At 52.0% G+C, this 24,721-nt stretch overlaps 2 protein-coding genes across 2 annotated transcripts; both read left to right on the forward strand.

Annotated features, from left to right (window-relative positions):
• Positions 1–11,916: 11,916 nt before the first annotated feature.
• MYCGRDRAFT_97695 (uncharacterized protein) lies at positions 11,917–14,829 on the forward strand (the record flags this gene model as incomplete). Its single annotated transcript, XM_003847299.1, has 5 exons — positions 11,917–12,457; positions 12,557–12,692; positions 12,868–12,910; positions 13,321–13,931; positions 14,523–14,829. The coding sequence occupies 5 exons, from the start codon at positions 11,917–11,919 to the stop codon at positions 14,827–14,829; spliced, it is 1,638 nt and encodes a 545-aa protein (XP_003847347.1).
• Positions 14,830–21,283: 6,454 nt separating this feature from the next.
• On the forward strand, positions 21,284–22,357 carry MYCGRDRAFT_97696 (uncharacterized protein; the record flags this gene model as incomplete). The annotated part of the gene is made up of 2 exons (XM_003847300.1): positions 21,284–21,822; positions 22,033–22,357. The coding sequence occupies 2 exons, from the start codon at positions 21,284–21,286 to the stop codon at positions 22,355–22,357; spliced, it is 864 nt and encodes a 287-aa protein (XP_003847348.1).
• Positions 22,358–24,721: the final 2,364 nt, after the last annotated feature.

Below are 24,721 nucleotides of genomic sequence, written 5' to 3' on the forward strand. Positions count from 1 at the left end.
CACTTCTTTCACTCAATTACTTCCAACACAACCTACTTCATCCGAAGACCGTTACGATGCTTCTGCTGCTTGTGTCTTCTCGCGACTCTACGCCATGCCGCAATGTCCTAGCAGGAATCTCCGAGCAGAGGATTTATCAAGCCGCGGATCAGGGACCAGGATGCGAATAGGCTGAGTGTGCAGCTGGGTAAATGGACCATGGTGAGTGATACAAGGAGGATAGACTGCCTGCACCGCCTCGCTCACCTCCCAAATTCGTCGAGCCACTCCTTCACGATCATTACCTTGCCCAAGTTCGAAAACATCGCACTCTCAAAGCCACCGCCAAGAAGCCTGCCACCCACGAGCACTCGACGCCGCCGTCTCCAACATTATAGACGCCGAAGAAAAGGGCAGAAACTCCTCTTCACCAAAGACCCTCCTCCGATCAGTGTGCCCAGAGCGTCGGATGTAGCAGAAGGCGTCGCTCGAGGGAGAAACGCAGTCGCTTGCGTCGGTCGCAGGCGTGTGGATAGGTCCGGCGGTCGCATGAAACGAGCCCAAGTTGTTCAGCTTCGTTCTTGGTCCTTTCTTCAGCCACTTGCTCGAGAATCCGTCTGGACAGTCTTGTTCCGCGACTCGGCACCAGCGATATCCGCTTCCAGCTTTTCCATGCGATCGAGGAGGTTGCTATGCTCCCGATTGAGTAGCAATGTCGTGCTCGGCGGTGTTCGATCCGGCCGGGCCTTGTAACGGTAGTCGGCTCGTCAATCTCTGCTTCGAGCTTCTGCATTCGATTGTGGAGGTATTCATGCTCCGGATGGTCTTGTTGCGCGAGTCTACGCCAGCGATCGCTGCTTTGAGCTTCTACATTCGGTAGAGAAGATAGCCATGCTTACGCTTGATTTGATGCGTCCAAAATTGTGGTCTGCGATGAAGTGTCAGCGGCCGTCGCGATCAACCGATGATAGTGATAATCGATTCGTACCTTCATCACCCTCGCCAGTGACTGGTGTTCCGAAGAAACCGAGAGCCAAGCGTGATCCATCGTGTCAGCTCGAGCGTCGTGATAAGAATGTTGTAAGGGTGACGAAGGAAAAGAAGAAGAAGGAGAAAGTGAAGCTCTCCAATTTTGGTAAGTCGAAGTGTAGGTGGAATATGCTCGCACCCTTCCCAGGTCTCGAGTGCCGACGGACTTAGTAAGCGGATCTTGTCGGCGCGAAAATCGCGCCGACAAGCTCTGGCAGCACAGGGAGAAGTCGACTGAAGCGCGATAGTAGCCATTCGCAGGCAGTATAACAGATAGGAACGTGTGAACATTGCTTCCACCAACGTGTTGTAAGAGAGCAATTGAATTTGATTTGAGGAAGAATGGCCGTCTGAGTGCTCTGTTGTCACTCCTCCTCTTCCTCCGCGCATGCGTCTCCGTCTCCGTCTCCTCTCGTCCCTCGTCGTCGTGGGAAAAGATCGAGCTTGCATCTTCCAATTTCGCATTGCTCTCGGCGCTGCGACCTCGTTCATGCTTCGGCTTCGGCTTCTAAGAAATCGGAAGGTATGGGGAGAACAGTTGTCGTAGCCACGATGGTCCAGGCACCTCGTGCTTCGGAAGGACGGTGAGATGGGCGAGATGGATGGATTGGTCATTGGCTCTGGCTTGAAGGCCTTTTTTCGATTGTGAGAATAGCCGGACTCCAGCGACTGACCATGTGGGCGGGCGACTCACTCGGCGATGGCTTGCCGGGCGTCTCTCGTTGGCCTTTCACAAGTAGACGCCGAGGAGAGGTGGACTCATCGTCATTTCAGAGTTCGTCGAAGCTGCGCCGACAGCCATAGATGTTGCAGTGAGGGCACCCGTTGTCAACCGTCGTATCGAATGGCTTTGCCGTTGTGTGTCTTGTATCGCCAGGCCTCGCGGGGAAGTATCGCCAGGACAGAGAAAGTGGAAAACTGTCCGAAGCCCTGGCACCAATTGCAGCGGACGAGGTCGTGGTGGCGTGAATCGGGAACGCGATTGTGCCTCGCAGTGGCGGGAAGACTTGCCACCCAGCGGATGGCAGTTGAAGGTATAGCCTTTGCCATGGCAGAGCACCTGGACGTCGCGTGGCTATCATCGCAGCTGTGGCAAAGAGCGGGCATCTTGTCGTGTTGGGCGATTGCGTTTAAGGCGGTGGTGTTGGTGATTTTAACAGCAACACCGCGCCTCCCGTGAGGCGTGGACCGATTCACGCCGCCATTGAGGCCCAAAGATGAGTCGTATGGGCCAAGGATAGCTTCTCGGGTGTGGTATCATAGTAATATTCATGTCCGCAGAAAGGGTGTCTGCATTTCCGGTGAAGCATACTCGTCTCCTCTTTCTGATCATGCCACCTCATCGTATCCGTCATCCATTTCATCTCGTCCGACATGCCACCTCCTTTTGTTGGTTATGCCAACTTGCCCTTGTCCTCTACGCTGTCCACGCTGAGCATCTGCAGTGTTATCATTCGTGATCTGAGGATCTCGGGAAGTCGAGCGAAGTTCAGCGCTTCGGTGCAAGTGCCCGGCTGCCACGTGTTCGTCCATGCGGGCAGCGCGTAGACAGCTCTGTTCGGTTGGCAATGTCGCTCGGCGTAGAGGGTTGGATGCTTCGTATCGTGGTGATGGCCGTACTGGAGAAGGCGGAGAAGGATCGAGGTGGGATAAGTTCGAGAACGTTATTCAGAGGTCATAAGGCGTTGTTGTCGCTGGGTGAGAGTGTCTCGGTAGACGGCGGGAATGTCGTACTGAGGCATTTGTCGGTGATGGGACTGTCGGCGGCCCAAGTAAACAGATTTTGTCGGCAATATGGTCAAGTCTTGACCACAGTCTTGTGCATGCTTAGTAAGCGGATCTTGTCGGCGGTGTGTTCGCGCCGACAAGCTGGGGCATTCTAACGCAGAATTTGGTCAACTCTTAACCACAGTCGTATCCGGCGGTAGATTTCATCAACGTGCGAGTGGCATAGAGAATACAATGCTCAGGTGGTGTTGTCGTCGTCGCGGCTGAGTTCTTGGATTCATTGCTCCTCTTGTGCAGTAAAGTCCAACGACGACAGGCGTTGGAGTTCAAAGCATGGACCGGCGTACGAGCGCGACCGCATGCGAGACGGCGGCCAGACTCACAAGAATCCTATGTGTTAGTCGTGCTCGATGCAAGGCATAGTAGCTCGGAGCAAGGAATACATTGACCACTCCAACCGGGACGACTTCCACCGGCTCCTAGCATTCCAGCGAATGACATTCTGTAAGCATTCCAGAATGACATTTTGCAAGCATTCCCGCGAATGACATTCTGCAAGCATTCCAGAATGACATTTTGCAAGCTCCTCAGCCATCACTAGCACCTTGTAGGTTCTTCTTGCAACTTGTCCGAGCTCAGGCTTCAACCCTGTTCATTATCGTTTCCGCGTTAGTGGCGAGGGAAATGAATCATAGTTGGTGTTGCAAGACTCAAGTCATCTCAGAACGAGGTGGAAAAGCACCGCCAAGAATTGCTCAAATGTCGTTTCGTGGCTTTGCTTGCAAAATGTCATTCTGGAATGCGAGATGAAACGAGATGATTTCAGTCCACTTACTCCTCCGACGTGACTATCCGGTGTCAATGTGCACCCACCCGACGGGAGGAAGGTGTCAGGAAATGTGAGGACGGTAGGATTGATGTGATGTTGACTGTGTTGGTACCACGGCAGGAGAGGCGCACAAAGCAGAGGGAGATGGACGCAGGTACGCCGATGTGTCTCCTGCAATCTGGTCAGCATGAATCTGCAATCTGGTCAGCATGAATACTGACTGCCGTAGTACCTGATCGAAATCCTGCGTAGAAGCACGGCGGATGATTCTGCGAACACAAAATGACACTGCAGGATGAAGAGGCAAGGTGTCGTCGGGTGAATGCTTGCAGAATGTCATTCGCTGGAATACTTGCAGAATGTCATTCGCTCGACGTTGCCAGCCTGCCGGTCCGGTGCAAAAAACACCTCGCTACTCCTCCGATCTCACAATGGACAGAATCTGCCCGCCGTGCACTCGCGGCTGCCCGCAGTCCTTCTTTCATGGAAGTCGTGTGATGCACGGACAACTGCTCTTCACAACAGCCCAGTCGGTCTTCGTCTTCCTACCTCCGCGTGTCTTGCTGGATCTCCTCCTCTCTCGGGCCTCCCGTCCCGCGAGGTAACATGGATCAAGGACACTGTTTTGACCTGACCGCTTCGGTCGAACAGTGCAGTATGTTGCACTGCAGAAAGCGCTGTAATTGTGAAGACAATATCAGGTTCCTCCGAGTGCACGGCGTAGAGAAAGTCAGGAAGCGGATGAAGGCGGTTCGATGTAACACGGCTGCAACGGGCGTCAACTTTTGACGCCCGTTTTTGACGCCCAATTTTGTCATTTAACTTTTGACGCCCGTTTTTGACGCCCAATTTTGTCATTTAACTTTTGACGCCCGTTTTTGACGCCCAATTTTGTCATGCATAAGGATGGCGGCCCATAGTGACATTTAGGCGGATTCATCAATTTTCAACTTTACAATAACACTACTACCACTACTATTGTCGCTAATTGCTTGTATTGTCGCCATACAGCTGCGCTAGTCACTGCGCTAGTCACTCTAATTATTAACAATTATATATAAGTACGCGCTAATACGCCGTTTAGTTAGATAAGTGTTATTTTCTTCGACTCTTAAACCTCTTATTAATACTACTACTTCTACCACCTCTCGTCGTCGCTCGTAGCGCGCTCGCCACATGATATATACATCTCGCAACATCGCACCGCGCGCGCACGTGAAAATAGCTAGTTGGATGCTACTTAATACGGAACTTAGTAAGGCTCGCGACCCTAATCGCCTACGCGGACTCTCTCTCTCCGACGACAACGACGATAAGCTAGCGACCATATCTACTACAGCTATCGCTCCTACTCCTTAGCTGCCTACCGACCTTCTCGTCTACGACAAGCCTATTACGGCCACCTCTAAAGACTTTTAGTACATCTCCGACCTCTAATAGAACGATGCCCTCGTTAGAGTATAGAGTAGCAATAAAAACACTAAGAAGAGCGGACGTTAGATGCTTATAAGATACGATTATGTACGTAGAGTTATAGAGACGGACGAAGGTAATATAGCTCGTACGGCTCTTAGTAAGGCTCGTAGGCTAATAAAAAAAAACAGGCATTCCGGCAGTTACCGAGTGCGGCTAGTATAAGGATCGCGGACTCGAGTGTAAGACTTCTACGACTCTCCCTACCTACGCCTACTACTACTATAAGGGCAAGCCTCCGTATTTTGCTAGAGATTAGGTTAAGATTAAGGAGGAGCCGGTAGAAAAGAAGTCTGTATTAAAGGAGGCAGTTAGCAGTATGCGAAGTAAGATAAATAAGGCGTAGGACAAGATCGCTACGTTAGAGTCGGAGGTGTCGGATTTAAAGCGTAAGATTAGCAGTTTAAGGGGCTTAAAAGGTCAGCTAAAGGAGGAGCTAATTAAGGAGATTATAGACGAGGTTAATAACGTGCGGAGCAAGTTAAAGGCTGCTATTGCTAAGATTAAGCAGTCGGTGTTGTAGTATTAGCGTACTATTAACGAGAAGTTTAGCAGACTAGGCGTAATAGATTAATAGATAGATCGATTTGGCCTACGAGCTCTCCGCGAGCCTTGCGAGCCTGCACGTTAATACCTAAATAAATACGTTAGTTGCTATATATCTCCTTAAATCCCTCGTTTTTATGCTTGAATCCCTCGTTTTCACGCTTACGAGCGAGCTGTTTTAGCCTACGAGTACGCCGCGAGCCGTTTTTAAGGAAGAGAATTAAGATATTAAGATATTAAGCTATTAAGATATAAGATAAACGTTTATTGCTCCTTCTAGCTGCGAGCTAGTCCGTTTAGTCCGCGAGCACGTAACGAGCGAGTCGTCGGTAGCGTGTATTTATTAGATTCGTGTATATTAGTCCTTCTAGTTAGCCCTGCCCTTCTCGGTAAGCTTAATAGTCCGCTCGCTCCGTCTAGTGCTAACAGCTACCGGCTCGTTAACCTTCTTCTTCTTCTTTATCTTCTACTACTGAACGATCGGCTTGACTACCTGCTTAACGACCGGCTCGGCGACCTCCTCCGGCATCTCTAAACCCCCTTAATTAGTAGTGCTAGTAGTAGTGCTAGGGGCCTTCGACTTTAACTAAGGCGTTAGCATTGTCGTTGTCGCTAACGAAGAGGGCATCGTCGAGTCCGAAGGGATCGCTGGCGCACTAGCTGCTACAGAGGTAATTGTCGAAGAAGTACTGTTCTCCTTAGCTCGGTTCGCGATAGCTTCCTTAGCCCTTACTATATCGTCCAAGCTGTCCGTATTAGGGTCGAGCAGAATATAGTCGTTAGGCTAGCTTACCGGCGATAATTAGAGGTCGCGGCTAATAGGGCGTTTGGAGCTAGAGCGCTGCTAAGGCTAAGGGCTAGAACGCTCCGCCTACGAGGAGCTAAGGGTAGTGCGAGCTACACGAGAACGGCTTGCGAGCCCTGTAGACTAATCTGCGAGCGCCTTAATATTGCTACCGGACGGGCCTACGTCTATTGTAAAGTGGCGTACTTCCGGTGCGAGCTAGCTTACGAGTAGGTAACTCTAGCCTGCGAGGACTTTCTTGCCGTCGACGCTGGTGTAGCTGTTAGTCTATATAAACGGATAGTAAATAACACCGTCCTTGTCCTTAAATACACGCCCGTTAGGGTGTAGGACAGTGCTATCGGTCTGCATGTCGTAGCTAATTATATACTAGAATGTAGGCTCGCCGTCCTTCTTTACGGAGCGTTTTAAGTCTATATATACCTAGCTATCGTCGTAATTCTTCTAGCTGCTAGAGTGGATAATATAAGTAATCCGAACGGTCGCTAAGGGGGCCTTGCCGGTTGTCTTTAGATTAAACAGCTGTATTATCCTAATTGTAGTATTCGTAGCGGCTACGTTGTTAGCGCCGAGCTTAATAGGCTAATTCCTGCTATACTCCTTCGTTAAATAGATGTCGTAGTAGGGCCTCTTGTCTCGCCGCTGCTTCGTAGCTACGCTCTCGTTTATTAGATACTCTAAGAAGAGCCGTCTACGGTTATGCCTCTAAGCGTTTTGGAGAATAGTGTCTATCTTAGCAATAACGCCTTGTGCTTACTATAAGATCTTATTGCGTTTGTCGGAGTAGACCGGCGTTGTATTATCGTTAGCGTCTTCGCCGTCTATAGGAGGCTCCGGATCTGTAAGGATAACAGTATAAAGGAAGCACTTAGTAGTAAACAGCAGTAGTAGCTTGTCCTTATCGTCCTAGGTACTACCTCTCCTCGCATCCTTGCTGTTGGCTAACATCTCCCTTAAACGCTTAGCCCTCTTAGCCTCCTTTAATAAGTTGGCGGTAGCGTTAGGTAACTTACGGGCCTTCGTCTTAGCTACCTTCTTTATCTTAGTGTTCGTACGGCTCTACGGAATAAAGAAGCCTTCGCGAGTACCGGAGCTAGGAGGGGTAGGCTAGCGCTCGTAGTCGCTCGTAGGCTCGCCGTCGTTGCTCGCTAGAGCCGCTCGCGAGGGTAGAGGGCAGCCGTAGAAGCTACAGTTCTTATCGCTAAGGGAAGCATAAGAGGTGTAGGGTAGAGCCGTAGGATTGCGGCAGAATTAAGAGGTAGCTATAATAAGCAAGAGGAAGAGGAAGAGGAAGAGTAAGAGGGCTAGCCCTTATATATCGTTTAGTCGAATATAAAGCTATTAGCACGGAAGAAGTCCCTTATGCGGTTACGCAGCTGTAACTTAGCGCCCTTCGGAGGGGTCTAAAACTCTACAAGGTTATTGCTAGCGGTAAGGTAATAAGCAGTAGCATCGCGGAGGTACAGATATGCTTCTACATAGATCTTATCCTCGTTAGCGTCTAGCTCGCGACTATCTAGCGTCTCCGGATAGCTACTAGCTACTAGCATCTCGGAAGCCTATAGCAGAGTCGGCGGAGGAAGGTATGCAACAAGATCTGTAAATAGTTAGCGCTCGCTACTACTCGCAAAACGCTCGTAACGCTAGTAGGGCGAGAAGCTGGCTTACAAGCTTGTAATCCCTATACCGCTCCTTAACCCTAGTCGTCTCGCAACCGCTCGCAGCCGCTCGCAGCTGCTCGTACGTAGGGGATACTAACCGAATTAAGCATACTAATCCGCCATCTACTAGATACGCGGATGCTCTGTATTAAGGTAGATTCCACGATCCTCTACGCTATTAGGAGGGTACTCGTAGTTCTTAGTAGGGATTCCCTTTAAGTGCCCTTCGACTTTAGCCTACTTCTAAATAGCGTAGTCGTTATAGCTGTTAATAAACAGCTCGACTGTAAACCGGAGGATTAGAACGTAGACAGTAAGGAACGCTATACGGTTAGCCCTGTTATCCTCGCTATAGAAGCCTCTATCGCGAAGCTAGTAGAAGAGATTACGCTATCGATTCTATACTGCGGTTGTACTAAGACCCTAGAAGCGCTCGATCGTTTAATTGCCCTTACTCGTTGTATACCAAAAGCTATTACGGAACTTAATACTCTAACCCTCCTAAAGTTTACGGTAGAAGAGGTGTATATTAGCTATTATAGGAGTCTCTACGCCGTAATCCGCCCGCATAATCTGTATATAAATAGAGTTAGCAGAGCTGGCTATAGAGCTGCGAGCATAGCACAACCGGTTGCGAGCCTACCTTTAGTATAAAGCCAAGTTCTCGGACTATATCTAAATACTACTTAGAGACCGAGAAGACTGTCTTAGCTATAGTGCCTACGTAGATCCAAATAATCTTCCGTATATATATATCGATATAGGCATAGAAGCAGATGCTAAAGCTCTCGAACTTATAGTAGGCATCTACCGACTATATATAATTAGGGCCCTTAGCCTTTGGACGACCGCGCTTAACATCCTCCTTACTACCCTTCCGGCGGCGTGCATTATAACCTGCAGGATTAAGGGAATACGCGATGTGAGATATACGATTCCTGCGAGCAGACGAGCGTTAGCGTGCGAGCTAGGCGGGGGAGTTTATAAGTAAGGGAAGTAGCGTAAATTAGGGTTTACGAGCGGACGAATCTAGCCTGCGAGCGTACTTGCGAGCGGACGAATCTAGCCTGCGAGCGTACTTGCGAGCGGACGAATCTAGCCTGCGAGCGTACTTACGAGCGTATATACAGACCTTCCTATTAGGTAGAATTCCTTCCGTAGGTACCTTACTAACCGCTTATATCTATAGTTATCTAGAGCACTGCCTACAATCGTCCCCTCTAACGCTATCCGTATAATCTTATCGTACTCCGGCTAATCGGCCCTTAGAGTTAATCGATATAAGCCTAGCTCCTTCCGGATCGTTCTTAACTGCCTTAATAAGAGTTTAAAGCCGTCCTTCTTTAAGTTCCTTAGCAGCCTCTTATCCTTCGAGTCCTATTTCTAAAAGAGCTCTTTAATCCTTATATATAGTAGTGCTCTATATTCTATATCTTTGTAGACCTTTAGCCGTGTTAATATGCCCTATGCCTAGAGCTTCTCGCGGAATGTTCGTAGGCTAATTAACACGCCCTTCTCGTCCTTTAGCTATTAGATAACGGCGTCCTACGTCTACTCGGAAACTCTAAGAAGGAGCTCGATCTCCTCTCGAAGGTAGTCGATATCGATGCGAGGGCGTAGCATGTCGAGGGTAGTAAGGGCGAGGGTTACGGCGACGGCGACGGCGACGGCGACGGCGAGGGTGGTAAGGGTTTAAAGAAGAAGAACGCTATTGCGAGCAAGAGAGGTAGACGTTGCGAGCGCTTAGTAAGCCTTAACATCGATAAACGAGGTTTTTCAGAATCGATGAATCCGCATAAATGTCACTATGGGCCGCGATCTAAGGCGGGCGTCAAAAACGGGCGTTAAAAGTTGACGCCCGTTTCCACTTGATCACAGCCTGCACCCTCAACGGCCGTTTAGCTTATATGCTGCCTTACTCTCCAGACCTTCCTCGGCCTCCTTCTTAGCGATGCTCCGGTTTGTCGGAATTCATTCTCGCTGTCAAGGCTTCAGCCAGAAGACTCTGCCGGTTAGCTATTGCTCGTGGACAAGATCGAAGCTCGGCAAGCTCGGCGGCAGAAGAGGCAACGTAAGCTAAATGATGCAACGCAGGCGCTTTGAGATTGTTACTTATTGCGAGGAAGATGAACCAGATCTCGCGCCGGGACAAGCTACTTCGGATCTTGACGGCGCTTTACAGGATGAGAGTCAGCATGTTGGAGACAAGCGTTGCAAAACGGAAAGCGTCCTGTACCTGATACAATGCACGTGCTTTGTGGCCAAGGATAAGACGATGCAGCCGCAGTGAGCTCACAGTCTAGACCCAAGGTCACCATGAAAGTGCAAGCCCGAGATGTTCCTCCGATGGAAGAGACTCTGTAGAGCTTACTCGCGATGAAGGAAGCAGTCCTCGGTCACCGCTCAGCGCCTGTCTAGCCACTTTGAGCAAAAAGCGCTCTCGAGACCGCAATCGTAACAACGACGCCGTGAGAACCTTTCTCAAAAGTAAGTAGCGAAGACTCTAACGATTCCATTGCTTTGGAAAATCCTGCAATACGTTCTACTGGATCAAAGCGACAGAGGAAATCATCCATTAACAGTGGCTTTATGTGGCCGAGCCTCTATTCATGCGGACAACTGGAAATGTCTTGACATTTAAGAAGCGGGTAGAGGCAGCTGCTGGAGGAGCAGAAGTCATCGCATTCCAATGGAGGAGGCCGTCAATAATCACGAGTCTGGCGAAGACGACGCTGAATCCGCAGGGGAATGCACAGCTATGCTAAGCAGACCACTGACCCAACATACGGACGGTCGACCCTCGTTGCTGGGCCTCACGATGCTGAGCTTGAGGGAGATGATGAGGACGAGACCGATTTGAAGGATGAATAATTCCGGAGAATACATTGCGGTAGGTGTGGTTGGCTAGCGGACGGAGAAACTCAAGCGACGAGCTTGCCCGCACAAATCATCCCATCGCCCCTTGTCAAACGATCACAAACAGTCCTCAATCCATCAGGGCAAGAACGACAGCGAACGACGGTATCTCAGGTGCTAGCAGCATCAGGGTATTCGAAGGAGCCTAGGCTTCATCAATGCAGTAGTCATCAACAGTGCGAGAATACACGGCAGCAGGACTTCGCAATCGACGTCAGAATCATCTCAACTTTGGCAGCTGATATCGATTTTCGGCATCATTTCCATCAACAGCGTACAGAACAGGCAGCAGACAGCATCATACAGAACTCGTTAACAGCATCCTTCAGTCAGCATTCGTTGACTCCATCTCAGTCTTCTACACGACGAGGTTTGGCATTAACAACAACAGCTCCATCACAGTCTTCTACACGGCTTAATTGGCACTGATCAATCACAACTACTGCCAGCACAGAACCTACACGAACACAGACCCGACAGTATCACCGAATCCGACACACGATACCTCCGAACCACACCGCACCTACGCCTAAGCCGACTTTGGAGACCTTGTGAGATTCAGACAACAGAAAGAAAGACAGCGTGAACAACAACAAGAGCGTGAACAAGAAGAACGAGTACTGAGAGGGGATTTACGGATACCATGCAGAGCTGAGTTCATCCCTTCGTCCTTTAGCTACTTGTCAACACGCACAGAGCCTATTGTTGAGGAAGAAGTGCTAGGACCAGTATACACTGATTCTCGCCGTCACAACATCGGTGCACCCTAGAACCCTCCGACCACCGTACACCATATACCCGAACATACATCAGCTGCACTACAGAAGCAGATTACGACTGCAGCACCATCGGAGCGGACCATGCCATCCACGCCAGCTGGATCACCGACGAGAACTACACACGACACTCCATCTACTACGCAAACCCTCACATCAGCTACTACCTCCGTTATGGCCACACGCCCAAAAGTCCTCATCAAGCCCTTCACCGGCACCGGCGAACAAGATGCTCGGCGCTGGATGCTCATCTTCAAAAGACAGCAACGCAATGCCGGCAATGACGCTGAGATGTGGGTCGAGGACTTTGATGCACTGATGGAAGGAGCAGCAGGGAAATGGGCTGACCGTGCCCTCAAAGACTGGTTCACCGCACCATCTCAAGAAGCTGTTAACAACATTACCTCAGCCTTCCTCAAGAAGTGGCAGGTGGACGTTGAGGACACTGATGCCGAGGGAGCCATCGACAAACCCACCGCCCTCACGCAAGGATCAAACGAAGCGCTTAAAGAATACCATGAACGTGCAGCACTGCTGTTGCATGAAGCCGGTGCATCAGACTCAGCTGACAATGACAACGACACCGCAGTCGGAGTCCTCGCAATAGCAATCAGCCGCTTCAAGAAGGGACTACAAGATCGTGAACTCCGCAGCCTGGTTACTAAGGAATCAGCAGCCAAGACTCTGCAAGCTACAGTCCAATGCATCGAAGCGTGTCAGCGACAGCTTGAATCAGACGACCGCATGAAAAAGGAAGAGCAGACTTAACAAGAGAAGGAAATCCTTAGTGAATATGCCGCTCTCACCTTTGCAGCTGAACCAATTCCGGCTGAACTCGAGCAGAAGGTCACTGCAATCATCGACCAAAAGGAGGTGGCAGTAAGGCAGGTGAACATTGCACAATCAGCGCCAGAAGTCATCCCTCAGCAGCACTTCTACCCACTCCAGCAGTATGCTCAACATCAGCAGCAATACGCGCCGCAGCCATATGGCCAGTTCAACAGATATTCGCCTTCACCACCTCCTCGCCCTTAGTCTCAGTCACTATGGAATCAGCCTCCACGCCCGCAAGCGACACCACAAGCCCCTTAGCAGCAGCAGCATCAGCAGCAACACTAACAACAGGGCCCAAAGCTGTACGATCCTCAGCAAGCACGAGCCATCAGCCGTGAGAACTCGCAAGACTTCTCGTACGACAACAACGGCGACAACATGAATCGTCAGGGCTCTTAGAACAACAACAACAGCATGAGCTGCCAGAACTTATTCGACAACCGCCGCGATCCAGGAGTTACCTCCGAAGACCTCCCTCAGTTCTACCACGATGCCTTGGCTGTTACTCAGCAAAATTCTCCTGACCGCATAATCGACCCTACTACCTCTATGATCCCTTTGATCAACGGCCAGGTCATCTATAAACACAATGGCGGGATTTCACTGTGCTACTGATGCGGCTCACGCGGTCACGTTGTGCGTGAATGCAGAGAAGTTGCGTCGCAGCCACGGGAGCAGTCGTTCCTGCAAGCGCTGGTGAGATGCCAGAAGGAGAATTATTCAAGGGATATGAATGGTCAACAGCAAGGAGGATATCAGCAACAGCAGCGCAATGCTCCGGTCAACAACATCTCAATGGATCAAGCTGAAGAGTGCGACTTCACAGATGACATGCGCTTGGCTGACATCCGCTTTCAAGATGATCCCTTCTCAGCTATCACCGTCAGCGTTGACCAGCTTGGACTGGACCAGTGTCAGGAGATTGATGTGTTGGACCTCGCCGGATACAAGCGTGGAAGACATGAGGATGATGAAGGTGACCGAGAGCCATCAAAGGCAGCCCAACGCAACCCCGATACAGAGCGAATTTACGCACGACTGAGACGAGCAAGTGATGCTGTCAAAGCGACGCCCAGAGCTACTACCAATGCCAACAAGGACTCCACGAAGAGGAGCCGTAAACACAAGCTGCTCAAGCCCATCAACGCCCTCTTGGGCCAACCACCGCTCAACATCAAGGAGATCCTTAGCAAGATCATGATTGAAATTCCCATCACTTGGATCATGCAGTTCTCACCATTCTTCAGAGATGGGACCACGCGCCTGTCCAGTTTACCACGCCCTCGACGGACCAAGCCAAAGAAGAAGGAAGACAGTTATGACGAAGAGAAAGATCAGCTGTATGACACCAACGCGTACGAGGATGCTGTCGAATTAAAGAAAGCAAGCAGCCGAGGCATACAAGAAACTCATGGATAGTGCCGCGGCAGTAGCCAAGCCGATCCCCAAAAACGATTTCATCGATGAACATCTACCAAACCAGCGGCAGTCTTTTATGACCCCGGCAAGGAATTCGCAATGACAGCAGCGTGGCTCGAGTCTTGAGCAATCTACACGAAACTATCAACTGCCAACAACAAGAGACTAACCGGCACAGTCGAGAACGTGGTCCGAGTTATCCGCAGATGCATGGAGCAAGGAGCTGATACAACGACCACACTGGACGCTCGCGGCCATCTCGTGAATACCATTTAGCAAGGGCCAACCGCCGCACTCAAAGCGATTAAGGACGCCAACCATCGACACATCAGCACACTGGGGATTTCGCCAGTTCAAATCACCAGTTCAAATCAAGCTTGGCATGCAGCCTGAAGAGCTCTCAGACCGAGTCGACTATCCAGCTACACAAAGGCAGACGCTCATTGACATGTTGGCGGCGACCGCTGTAGACGCAACGAGATTCCATCCCCAACATGGACCTGAATGGTTCGACACCTCTCGAACAGAGAGCACATTCAAGCAGCCGTACGACAAGCTGACCACCGAACCAAACAACTCCAACAGCAGCGATTCAGCGAGAGAGCACCACAACACCTTGAGATTGGAGACACCGTCTTGCTCAAGAATCACCACCTCCGAGAGAAGTCCAAGCAGCCACCATGGTCAGGGCTGTTCAAGATCACCGGCCGCACTGTCGACACCAACCATTGCTTTACACTGTCCACCATGCATGGCAAGCAACTCATTGGACATCACCACGCAGACAACTTGAAGCTCTTCACCGCTCGCACCGGATACCTCGCCGCCAACTAAGAGAAACTTCCAGCCCTAAGTACGCTTCATCCGAAGCCTCCGAAGATGGAGAAACGCCAACGCAAAGACCCCATGCAGCCACCATTCGACGACAACGCACAAGACAATCGGCGCTCGAAGAGGTTAGTGCTCGCAAAGAGGGTCTGTGCGTCTGAGACTACGCATCGACCGACAGCCTTAGGTAGATACACACATGCACACGCCTTTACTCACTTTCTACTCTCTAGGTCTCTGTCTCTGTCGAACGTGTCGAAGACGCAGAAACGGGCGTCAAAAGTTGACGCCCATTCCTGGTACCTACCCGTTTTAGCTGACGACCGTTTCAATTGCTTACATAATGGGCGTCAAAAGTTGACGCCCGTTTAGAGCAGAGGTCGAATTCGATCTTCTTCTTCTCGTGTGCATCTCTTCACTGCTTTGTAGGCTCTAGGGCGGATTCTGAGCCGTATGTACAGCGCTACGAGAGCGGTATCAGTACCGCTCAATTTGAAGTGATTTGCCGTTGCTTCAGAGTCGCTCTCGAGTTACTTGCTCGGAAGCATGAGCATCGATCAGCTGTGCGCTGCATCAATCATCGTTTCGCTTTGACCGGCGACGGCAGCGGCACGGAGGTCGGACGGAATGATGAGAAGGTGGCGTACAGACGAGCGTGTGTGAACCGGGTGCTCCAATTGCGATCGTTGCGAAGACGAGGAGGGTCGTGGCAAGTATGCACTTCGATGCTCGGTGGTGACGCTCATTGTCGTCTGCCGCTGCTGCTACGACGGCTGTAGCTTTACTTGACACCTGCAGATAAGGTATCTGTCAAATTGAGCATTTTGGTTTCTCTTCCTGTCCACTTCGTGCTTTTCAGCATCTTAAGCACCTCTAGATCCTCAAGGCAGTCCATCGAGCATCCTAGTTGACGTAAAGCTCTCTGTGCCTGGTCGTGATCTAGTCTACGCTCAATAGTCTGCAGCTGATGATCGAGGAGTGGGTGTTGTTCTGGAAGCTCTGTGATGCCACCACGGTCGATCACCAAGAAAAACCTCCTCTCCCAGGAGCCGACTAAAGGCAACAAGAAGCCCGCCGTAGAAGGGAAGACTGTCGACGAAGAGGTACTGTAGACCGTTGAGTCTCATCATCGAAGAGGTCCAGTGTATCCAAGGGCGTCTTGCTACCGACGCGGTGTCTGATTAGTGCTTCTGAAGGACTTTGTTAGTAAAAGCATCCTGGCTGATGTCGTAGGTCTAATTACGTTGGACCACAATGGAGTGTGAATGCGGCCGTGAGATCTCACGCGCGCAGCGATGGCCTAATAGTCGTCGGTGGCGTGCTTCCAAGTGTACGGAGAGCCCAGGAGCCAGACAGCCAGACAGTCAACGCGACCACTCTAGTGGTTCTAGAGCATCTGGGCCGACGAAAGCGACAGCACCACGACTTTTAGTAATGATGGTCTATTTATCAAGGAGACGGACCTCACAGTCCGCCATCGCGAGAAGCGCAGTGTACAGCAGGAGTCCGGCAGCGACCGGAACAGAAGCGGTCGTTTGCCCTCCGTCCGCCGACGTTCGCTTTCAACCAGCTCCATGCGGTTTTCAACTTCATCTGTAAGATCAGGCTCGTCAACCGTCTTCGGCGATGGCAAGAAGGAGGTTCGTGAGCAAAGCAAAGCGCAGTCCCCAACACGTCCGGGACTAGCACTGGACCCCAGCTTGGATCACAGTATGGCGCGGTCGATGCTGCTGCGAAACAATATCCAAGGCCATCATCGAAGACGTGGAATTGAAGAGTATCCTCGTCCTTTTGCGGACGCAACGTCTGAGAACGCCAGCTCGCGTGGCTACGAAGCCCCAGCCGACAGTTATGTTCAACACGGGTCCAAACAGTCCGCTTGGTGTAATCCGACATACTCACTTCCCAAAGCTCGATTGAAGAGTGCGGTAGGCGATGTCACTGCATATTGAAATTGCAACGGCGAGTGCGGTAGCTGTGTCGTAGATCGAAATGTTGGGAGAGACGACGAGTGGATGGACTAGTCTGTGTAATGTACAATGCCCGTCATGATAGTTCTCTTTGGTGGTCTGCAGATCATCTGTCGAAATACAATGGCATTCATATTGCTTCTGGAGAAAGAAGTTTGGAATCCCTGTAGCTGATTCGTGTGCCATTCCATCTTTGATGCTTATGCCTGCAGTGTGCGTACACTTCTGCCCCAGCTCTGCAACACCTGTGTATACAAGTCTCACTCCATCGCATCCTCCATCCCTTCATCCTCGCGAATGGTTGTACTGGCTAGAGCATCATCGAGGTCGCCCTCCATGTTGACGTTGGTATCCTTGACCTCGACGATCTCATCCTTAGCATCTTGGAGGCTGCCGTGGATGATCTTGACTCGAGAGGTAAGCTCCTTAGCCCGTGTTGTGGAATTGTTGCGGCCATGGCGGGGACTGTTCTAGCTTCCACAGGGCTGTAAAGCCGCCTGTCCTTTCTGTTGCTCCCATCTCTTGACTACCCGAATCGTCCTCAAAGTAGCGGATGATCAAGGCTTCGCGCAACTGGCGGGTGGGAGACAGGTGGTTTTACAGTTGGGTGGCTGTGCGACTTCGGTGTCACGCGCTCGCACTTGCGCTCGAGTCCTGGAGGGAGAGCTCGTGTGCTACGGTCCCTCGAATGTGCCGATTCCGAGTTGACTTCGCCTGGTTGTGTTAAGGTTGCACGTTGACGAAAGACTGCTCCCGACGCTGTATTGATGTGACACTGCATGCCTCAGGAAAGTGACCACGCTGGCTGCACTTGTACGGCGTAGCACTGTTGATGATAGGGTTTGGCGATTGAGATGAGCCTACAGCCACGGCTGGGTCAACGTATTTGTGGCGGCGGCGCAAATGGCCGTGGAGCTGCAGTGGACAGTGGACGACTGTACATGTTCGCCCCACCATTTGAATAGTCTGCGGCTGCTCCGCCTATGAGCGTATCGAAATCTTTCAACCATTGGTCGAATAACTCAGCCATCTCTTTGTGTCAATTCCTGGAGGTCCCTTGAATGCCTTAATGTTTCGAGAAAGAATCCGCGAAGCCGGCCATTTCGGCTCGTCCTTCAGTCTGATCAGCTGTTCTTGTCGTGGCGCTGGCTCGAGTGTCATGTGCCACGGCTTGTGAGTACACTGCGGAAGTCGGAGAGGGCGATGTTTTGTAAGATTGAAAGCGGTGATCGATCTGCTCGGTGCGGAGTCCTGGCGAGGATCGTGTCTTGGTCGACGAGAGACTAGTTTAGAGTGAAGGGTGTGTATGTCGCTTTCATCATTAAGAGCTCGCAGCAAGTTGGCGCCGTTGGGCGTGTCGGGGTGTCCAACCGTCTGTCTCGTGATTCTGTTGGTGGACTGCGCGTGCACTTGAAGGAGTTGCCATTCTGTGGTTGAGCGTTTGATCAAACTCCATCGACATGCTGTGGTCCTTGTGGATTGAAAGTGCCGTCGCGTGTATCCAAGTGCACAAGTCTTGTTGTGCTCAGGCGGAGGTAGTGGCTGTCGTTCCTGCTATTACGCCGGAGTCGAACATCGGGAGGCAGGTCAGCAGGTGATCGATCGGAGGAGGTGATCGAGCGGAGGAGGTGATCGAGCGGAGGAGGTGGGCGGAGGAGGTGGGCGGAGGAGGTGGTCGGAGGAGGTGGTCGGAGGAGGTGGTCGGAGGAGGTGGTCGGAGGAGGTGGTCGGAGGAGGTCGTCGGAGGAGGTGGTCGGAGGAGGTCGTCGGAGGAGGTCGTCAGCGATGGAGCTAGCTGGGCGGTTGCCGACCGAACGATTCGTGTCTTTTGGGACGACCTGACATGGCGCAAACAGATAAATTGCACTGCTGCAGGCAGTGCGCCAATCCAAACCTGCCGGTGCATTTAAGTTGCTGCTGGTTCGTTGTTGTAAGAAAAGATTTGTCGGAAGCATGGCCGTAGCAACAACATCGACCGGAAAATGACTGGCATTCCAACCCACCCTTTAAGATATGCAGCATCAGATAGAAGAGTCCGTAGCCCTGTCCGTATACAATGACCCACACGAGCGGCGTAAGAGAAGAGGACGGAAGAGAAGGGGCGGAAGAGAGAGGGGGAAGAAAGGCCGGCCGTGCGAGCAGAAGACAGTTCCTCGTCCACAAGCGGAGGCGGTCTGTACACTAGTCAAAGGGAAATGGAGTCTCGAAGAGGAAGAATGGAGAAGAAGCAAATGGCATTCGCGTGAGGGCGCTGCTGTCGAAGGCGATGCCGTCTGGTGCATGAAATATGTATGAGACTCCAAGGGATCGCTGTCCCGGCTGCGCGTTGCTGGGGTTGGCGACGGCGGTAGTGTTGAACAGCACGCTTGACCTTGGCTCATCCTCGGGCTTGTTCTGTGGCTATCATGTTGTCGTTGGTGCAGGGCGTGGAGGTACTGAGGTCGAGGTCAAGGTCAGGTTTGCTTTTAGAGTTCGGAGCTGCCAGAGCTTGTCGGCGCGAAAATCACGCCGACAAGATCTGCTTACTAAGTTTGTAAGGACCAACAAAACCCGCTGGTCTCTACATCTTGCCGCTTCATGATCACCTGCTCCATCTCGAGTCTCCGCAGTCGAGAATCGCGCAGAGATCGGATAGAGCGGAAAAGATGGGACAAACCATGCTGTTTACGTATCGACAAGGGTGATGGAGAAGGTATTGTGGCGATGTTCCAAGTCTCCGGCTGCAGTCGTGGTATGCATCACTGCAGAGCAGTGGCCATGGCTATAAAGGTTGCATGGTCGGAGTCGATGTGGACTCGCTGGAGACACATGTCAGGGAGCTGGGTCGGAGTCAGCAGGTGTTCGTGGGGTTCAGGGTCTGATTGCGCCATCATTGATACCTTCCCGTCCACTTATGGCCAACACTCGAAGCTTCCTCTGCACCCACCCACGCCGTCACCTGCAATGCAGTCCCCCAGCGACTTCCCCCAGCGACTTTAGCTACCGACTTCGGCCAGCGACCTCAGCCAAACCGACTCCAGCCATCGTCTTCAACCAAACCGTCTTCAGCCAAACCGTCTTCAGCCAAACCGACTTCAGCCATACCGTCCTCAGCCAAACCGACCTCAGCCAAACCGTCCTCAGCCAAACCGTCCTCAGCCATATCGTCCTCAGCCATACCGTCCTCAGCCATACCGTCCTCAGCCATACCGACTTCAGTCAGCCAAACCGAACAAGCTGACTTCGCATCGTCGCACAGTTGTCGTTTCCTCCAGTCCAGGACGACGCTGTTCGACACCGAGCGTGATCAAGCACACACGCGCGCACCTGAAGGTCGAGCGGCGTATGGCTACAGCGTCTCTCGACTTCCTTCGTACCCACTTCGTCAGGATTGAGAAGCAGAGTGCAGGCAATCCTGGACATGGAGCAGGTCTTTGTGGCGACAGACCAAGCACACGAGAGCGCGCCGCAGCACAGGACCCATGTCGCACTCTCTGGTCGGATAGATGTCGGCCAACAACGATTGACCACTCGACGAAAGCTGGAGATCAGGGCCGCGCGACATCGCGTAGCGATCGAGAGGATCTGTAACACTCACACCCATGGAGACCCTCGGACGAGCGCTGCGATCAGCATGGGAAGACTTGTACACAAAGGGAGGATTTGACATTGAACTGGTCAGAGTGCCACCGGCTTTGTATTGATCGTGCTCTCGAACCTCGTTTTGAGTGCGGCCCTGAGCTCGCTCCGCGCTTCATGAAATCACCGGCCCAGAACTCGCTGCGGTGAGCCTCAAGTTGGCGGAACTCGCGATCACGTGGTACATCTGCTATGACTGTGAGTACAGCACGCGACGGCACGATCATTGCACATGCGATGACTGACGCTTGGAGAGCCGGTGTCTGCTCAAAACTGCTGGATAGACACGAGATGAACAAAGCGAGTGTCACCACGAGGACGGCACGGCATGGGAAGAAATTCGGCGGGCAAAACAAAACCGGTCAGAGGAAGAGAGAGAGGAGGAGCAAATTGCGAGGAGCATCCGATCAAGATAAAGTGTACACGGGAACAATGGAGAAAGGAAGCCAGGAACATGACAGAAGAGCATGGACCCAACCGACCGCAAAAGGAAAAGCATGCAAGTGAAGGCCTACTGCTGATCATCCATCCTCTTCTCCGGAAATACAATAGCTCCAGCCACTGAGCTGCCTCAAACTGCGGCTTCGCCCTCCCCTCCGTTACATGATTTCACCGCGCGAACGATATTGGCCCGCGGATTACGAGCGAATTGAATTCAAGCGCCACCCGCTCCAGATCACGCTTGAGCCAACCGCCAGCAAAAACGCGTGTTTCCAGCCCGGCACCTCTCTTCAGCACCCAAAGGCAAAACGTTAGTGATGAAGCTGGGTTTGCAGGCGGCGGCACTTGGAGTGCTCGAAGGAGCCTCAGATTAGTAGATGTGAGACGAATGGAAAGAGGGGTGATGGCGAGATCGAGATCGAGGTACGACCATGCCGCCCGCCGCCGATATCACCAGGAACGAGGATTCCGCCAATGCAGCCACCGAAGTAACACCTCTGCTGGCTGTCGCTAAGACTGGAGCTCCCACAATCTACAATGGCGACAACAATGGCAAAGCTGGAACCGTGGAGCAAAATGCCGCAACTCCGACGACGAAGAGGAGCCTCCAATGCCAGTCGTTCAAATCCTGCTCCTCTGCTACGCCTCGCTCGCCGAGCCGGTGGCATACTTCAGCATCTTCCCATTTCCACGCCTCCCGTCAGGTTGGCATCAAGCTTGACCATATTTCTTTGTCATCAACTTTCTCCACGCCTCAGGGCATCCGGCTCAGTCTCAGGATCCGCCACCTCCGAACAGACCGCTCTGCGAAGGAACTCGACATCAAGTGGATCAGATTACTACCGACTCGTTCTGCGGCCAACGATGAAACCCCTGAACACGTTCCACGTCATATCGCACCTGTCGTCATCAAACGCGGAGTCGCCATGTCCGGGGAATGGGAAGTCGAAGAGGTCTTGGATACAGGAAGGTGTGCACCGACGCCCGCTTCCGACTTGAATTTGTTGCCAAGAGTCAACTTTGACAACATCATGCGGAGAAAAACGTCTGGGCCAGCATCCTACGGCGCGGCGTCGTCATCGCATCTATTACCAGTCAACTCCATCTATGCAATCATCACCTCCCTGTTACAGCCTCACTTCTGTGTTACTTTGAAACATCATTGACAAATGTCTCCAAGCCAGAGAATCACCCTTTCTGCCACCGCGAGGTTCATCGCCGACGACGACGATGACGAAAACTCTGCCAACATCGCGGGCTCCTCGAACCATCCTCCTGATATCATCATCTACACTATTGAGGCTATGATCTTTCCGTCCACGAGACTAAGCACGCGCGCGAGAGCTAAGAATAATCACAAGTGTGCTGTGCCCGTTAAAAATGAGCTGGTTCGAAGGAGAGTGGTTGAAATCTGCGAAGGAGATGAAAGGGGCCGAAAGCAGAAGAGACAACCACCACGAGCAGCAAGTCTAGTCATCGCTCCGGACCTGTTGTGGGCTTCGTAGCTTGGGTTGTAAGCTGTGCGTTAATTGCTCTGAGCAGTCGGACAATTAAGCTGTTTGAAGCTGCCCACAATGTTCGGAGATTTCCGCTGGCCAGGAGGTTGATCTTGCCCGCTTGTCGATGAAACGGCGAATGTCGACCTCGAACACTGAGCATGACTCAAAGAATCCCATTGACCTTGGTACTTGCAATCGCCGTCCAAAGAGGTTGCGGACTTCAAACCAGGTTGATCTGCTTCTTCTTCTTCTTGCTGGTTAATTCCCAATTGGAGTCTGTCCAGGAGAACCTGTGGTGCACTGGGTACAGGACATTCCACCTCTACATACTGCCATCTTCACGGTCTGCTATCTCTACGCCCTACCATCTCCACGCCTCATCATCTCCTCATATTGCCGTTCACTGCTGGCGCAGAAATTGACCTCAAAATGGGTAGGGTACTGCAACGGCATCTACAAGCACAAGATCACTGGATGAACGTCGTCCGGATCCGACGCTGGAAAGCGACGCCAACTGACCCCAGCAGTGCCCGAGCCGCCCACGAAACAGCGTAAGACACTGGCAGAGCGCGCCGGTGAACACTGTGGTGCACAATCGATCCACCCAATCCAAGCCTCCGCAGATTGATTGGCTTGACACAAGCCCCAAGCGCCGCAGAGGGAGAAGCTATCAAATGGTCCAGAGAATCACTCTGCGAGACGGAACGGCCGAGCAATGCTGAATGGGACGACGTCGCCCACCATGGTGATACTTAGGAGCAGACGCTACCTTCGGGCTACGAACACCACTCGGACTGGGGTGCTGTGCGTGCGGATTGCGCGTCTCTGGCGTTGCGCTCAAGTCTTGCTTTTGCGACAGTCTTGTAGCTATCTAGAAATCTCCTCTCGTGCTTTATTTCTTCAGCCTTTTGAGAGGTGCTGTAATCACCCGTCATCTCGTGACTCGAGACTTGTGCTTGGCTCCCCCGTCTTCAGCTCCCCCCTCTTCAGCTCCTCCCTCTTCAGCTCCTTCATCTTCAGCTCCGCCAAACTAACGAACGATCATCTCAATCGATTGACCCACCAAGTCGCAACACCACCCTACCTCAACACCCAGATCCGCCGCGATGATCGACGTCCGTCGAGCCCATCGACACCCAAACCTCCGCCCACTCTCCCACTCACTATGGTCCGGAAAGCCCGAGTCGATAGGGCCTTTTACTTCCTCGAAACAACACCTGCTCACGCAGCGCGGACTTGGAAATCATGCAATCGTCCGGACGACGAGATGCATACGACACAATCGCGCTGAGAACACTCTGTACGCCACGACAGCGAATCCTGTCCGAAATGTTTCGTGGCCTTCCTTGTTAAACTCCACGGGGAAAGTTCAGCGAGGACGTCTCCATCGTGACAAGCTTCACCACAACCGCCTTCAACGGCTCGGCGCGTCAACGCGACCATTCAGCGAAGACCTCCTGCGATACAACAAAATCATCGACCAGCACCTTCCGGAGAGGTATGGATACGCCATTCTCCAGCGACAGATCTTCGACCGTGCGGGGAAAGCTCAGCGAGGACGTCTCCATCGTGACAAGCTTCACCACAACCGCCTTCAACGGCTCGGCGCGTCAACGCGACCATTCAGCGAAGACCTCCTGCGATACAACAAAATCATCGACCAGCACCTTCCGGAGAGGTATGGATACGCCATTCTCCAGCGACAGATCTTCGACCGTGCCAATCCAGCCCACGCCGATTTATGGACGGAAGACGAGATGGTGGGAGGAGAGGTCGAATACATACCTTAGGTGGAGAGAAGCCCCATCGATCCCAACGTGGATGTGGTCGACGATCGCATCCGTACGATCATTGCGCGAGGTGAGATGATGGCCAACGAGGTGAGGCACATCAACATGCAGTTCCACATTCCGGTGGATTACCCTCACATCACCGCGGATTTTGTGTGTCTCGGCAAGAGATTTGCCCTTTACGTCTAAACGAGCGTCATCTTACCGAAACGAAATCAACAACCTGGACAGAGCTGTGGCCAGCCTTAAGACGATTCTTGGAGCATGGCCGACAGCGAGGGCGGAAGTGTCGATCACAGCGACAATAAAGCGCATGCACAGCGACTTGGCCGATTTACCCACCGGAGAACATTGCTACCTGCAGGATCACGACGCGCCGATGTTCCCGAAACCGGAAGAGAAGGAGCTTACCGTTCCGTAGGAGATTTGCACGCCGAGTGGCAAGATTATTACCGTAGTCGGTAAGTAGAGCGTGTAAGACGGGAAGCATTCTCCCTTAGCGGTAGATCAGGATCACGTAGATACTACTTAGCGATAAGTACGTGGTTTCTCTCTTAGTTCAAGATCAGGCTCGCATAGA

Source organism: Zymoseptoria tritici, chromosome 15 (assembly GCF_000219625.1).
Source record: "Zymoseptoria tritici IPO323 chromosome 15, whole genome shotgun sequence".
Classification (NCBI taxonomy): Eukaryota; Fungi; Ascomycota; class Dothideomycetes; order Mycosphaerellales; family Mycosphaerellaceae; genus Zymoseptoria; species Zymoseptoria tritici.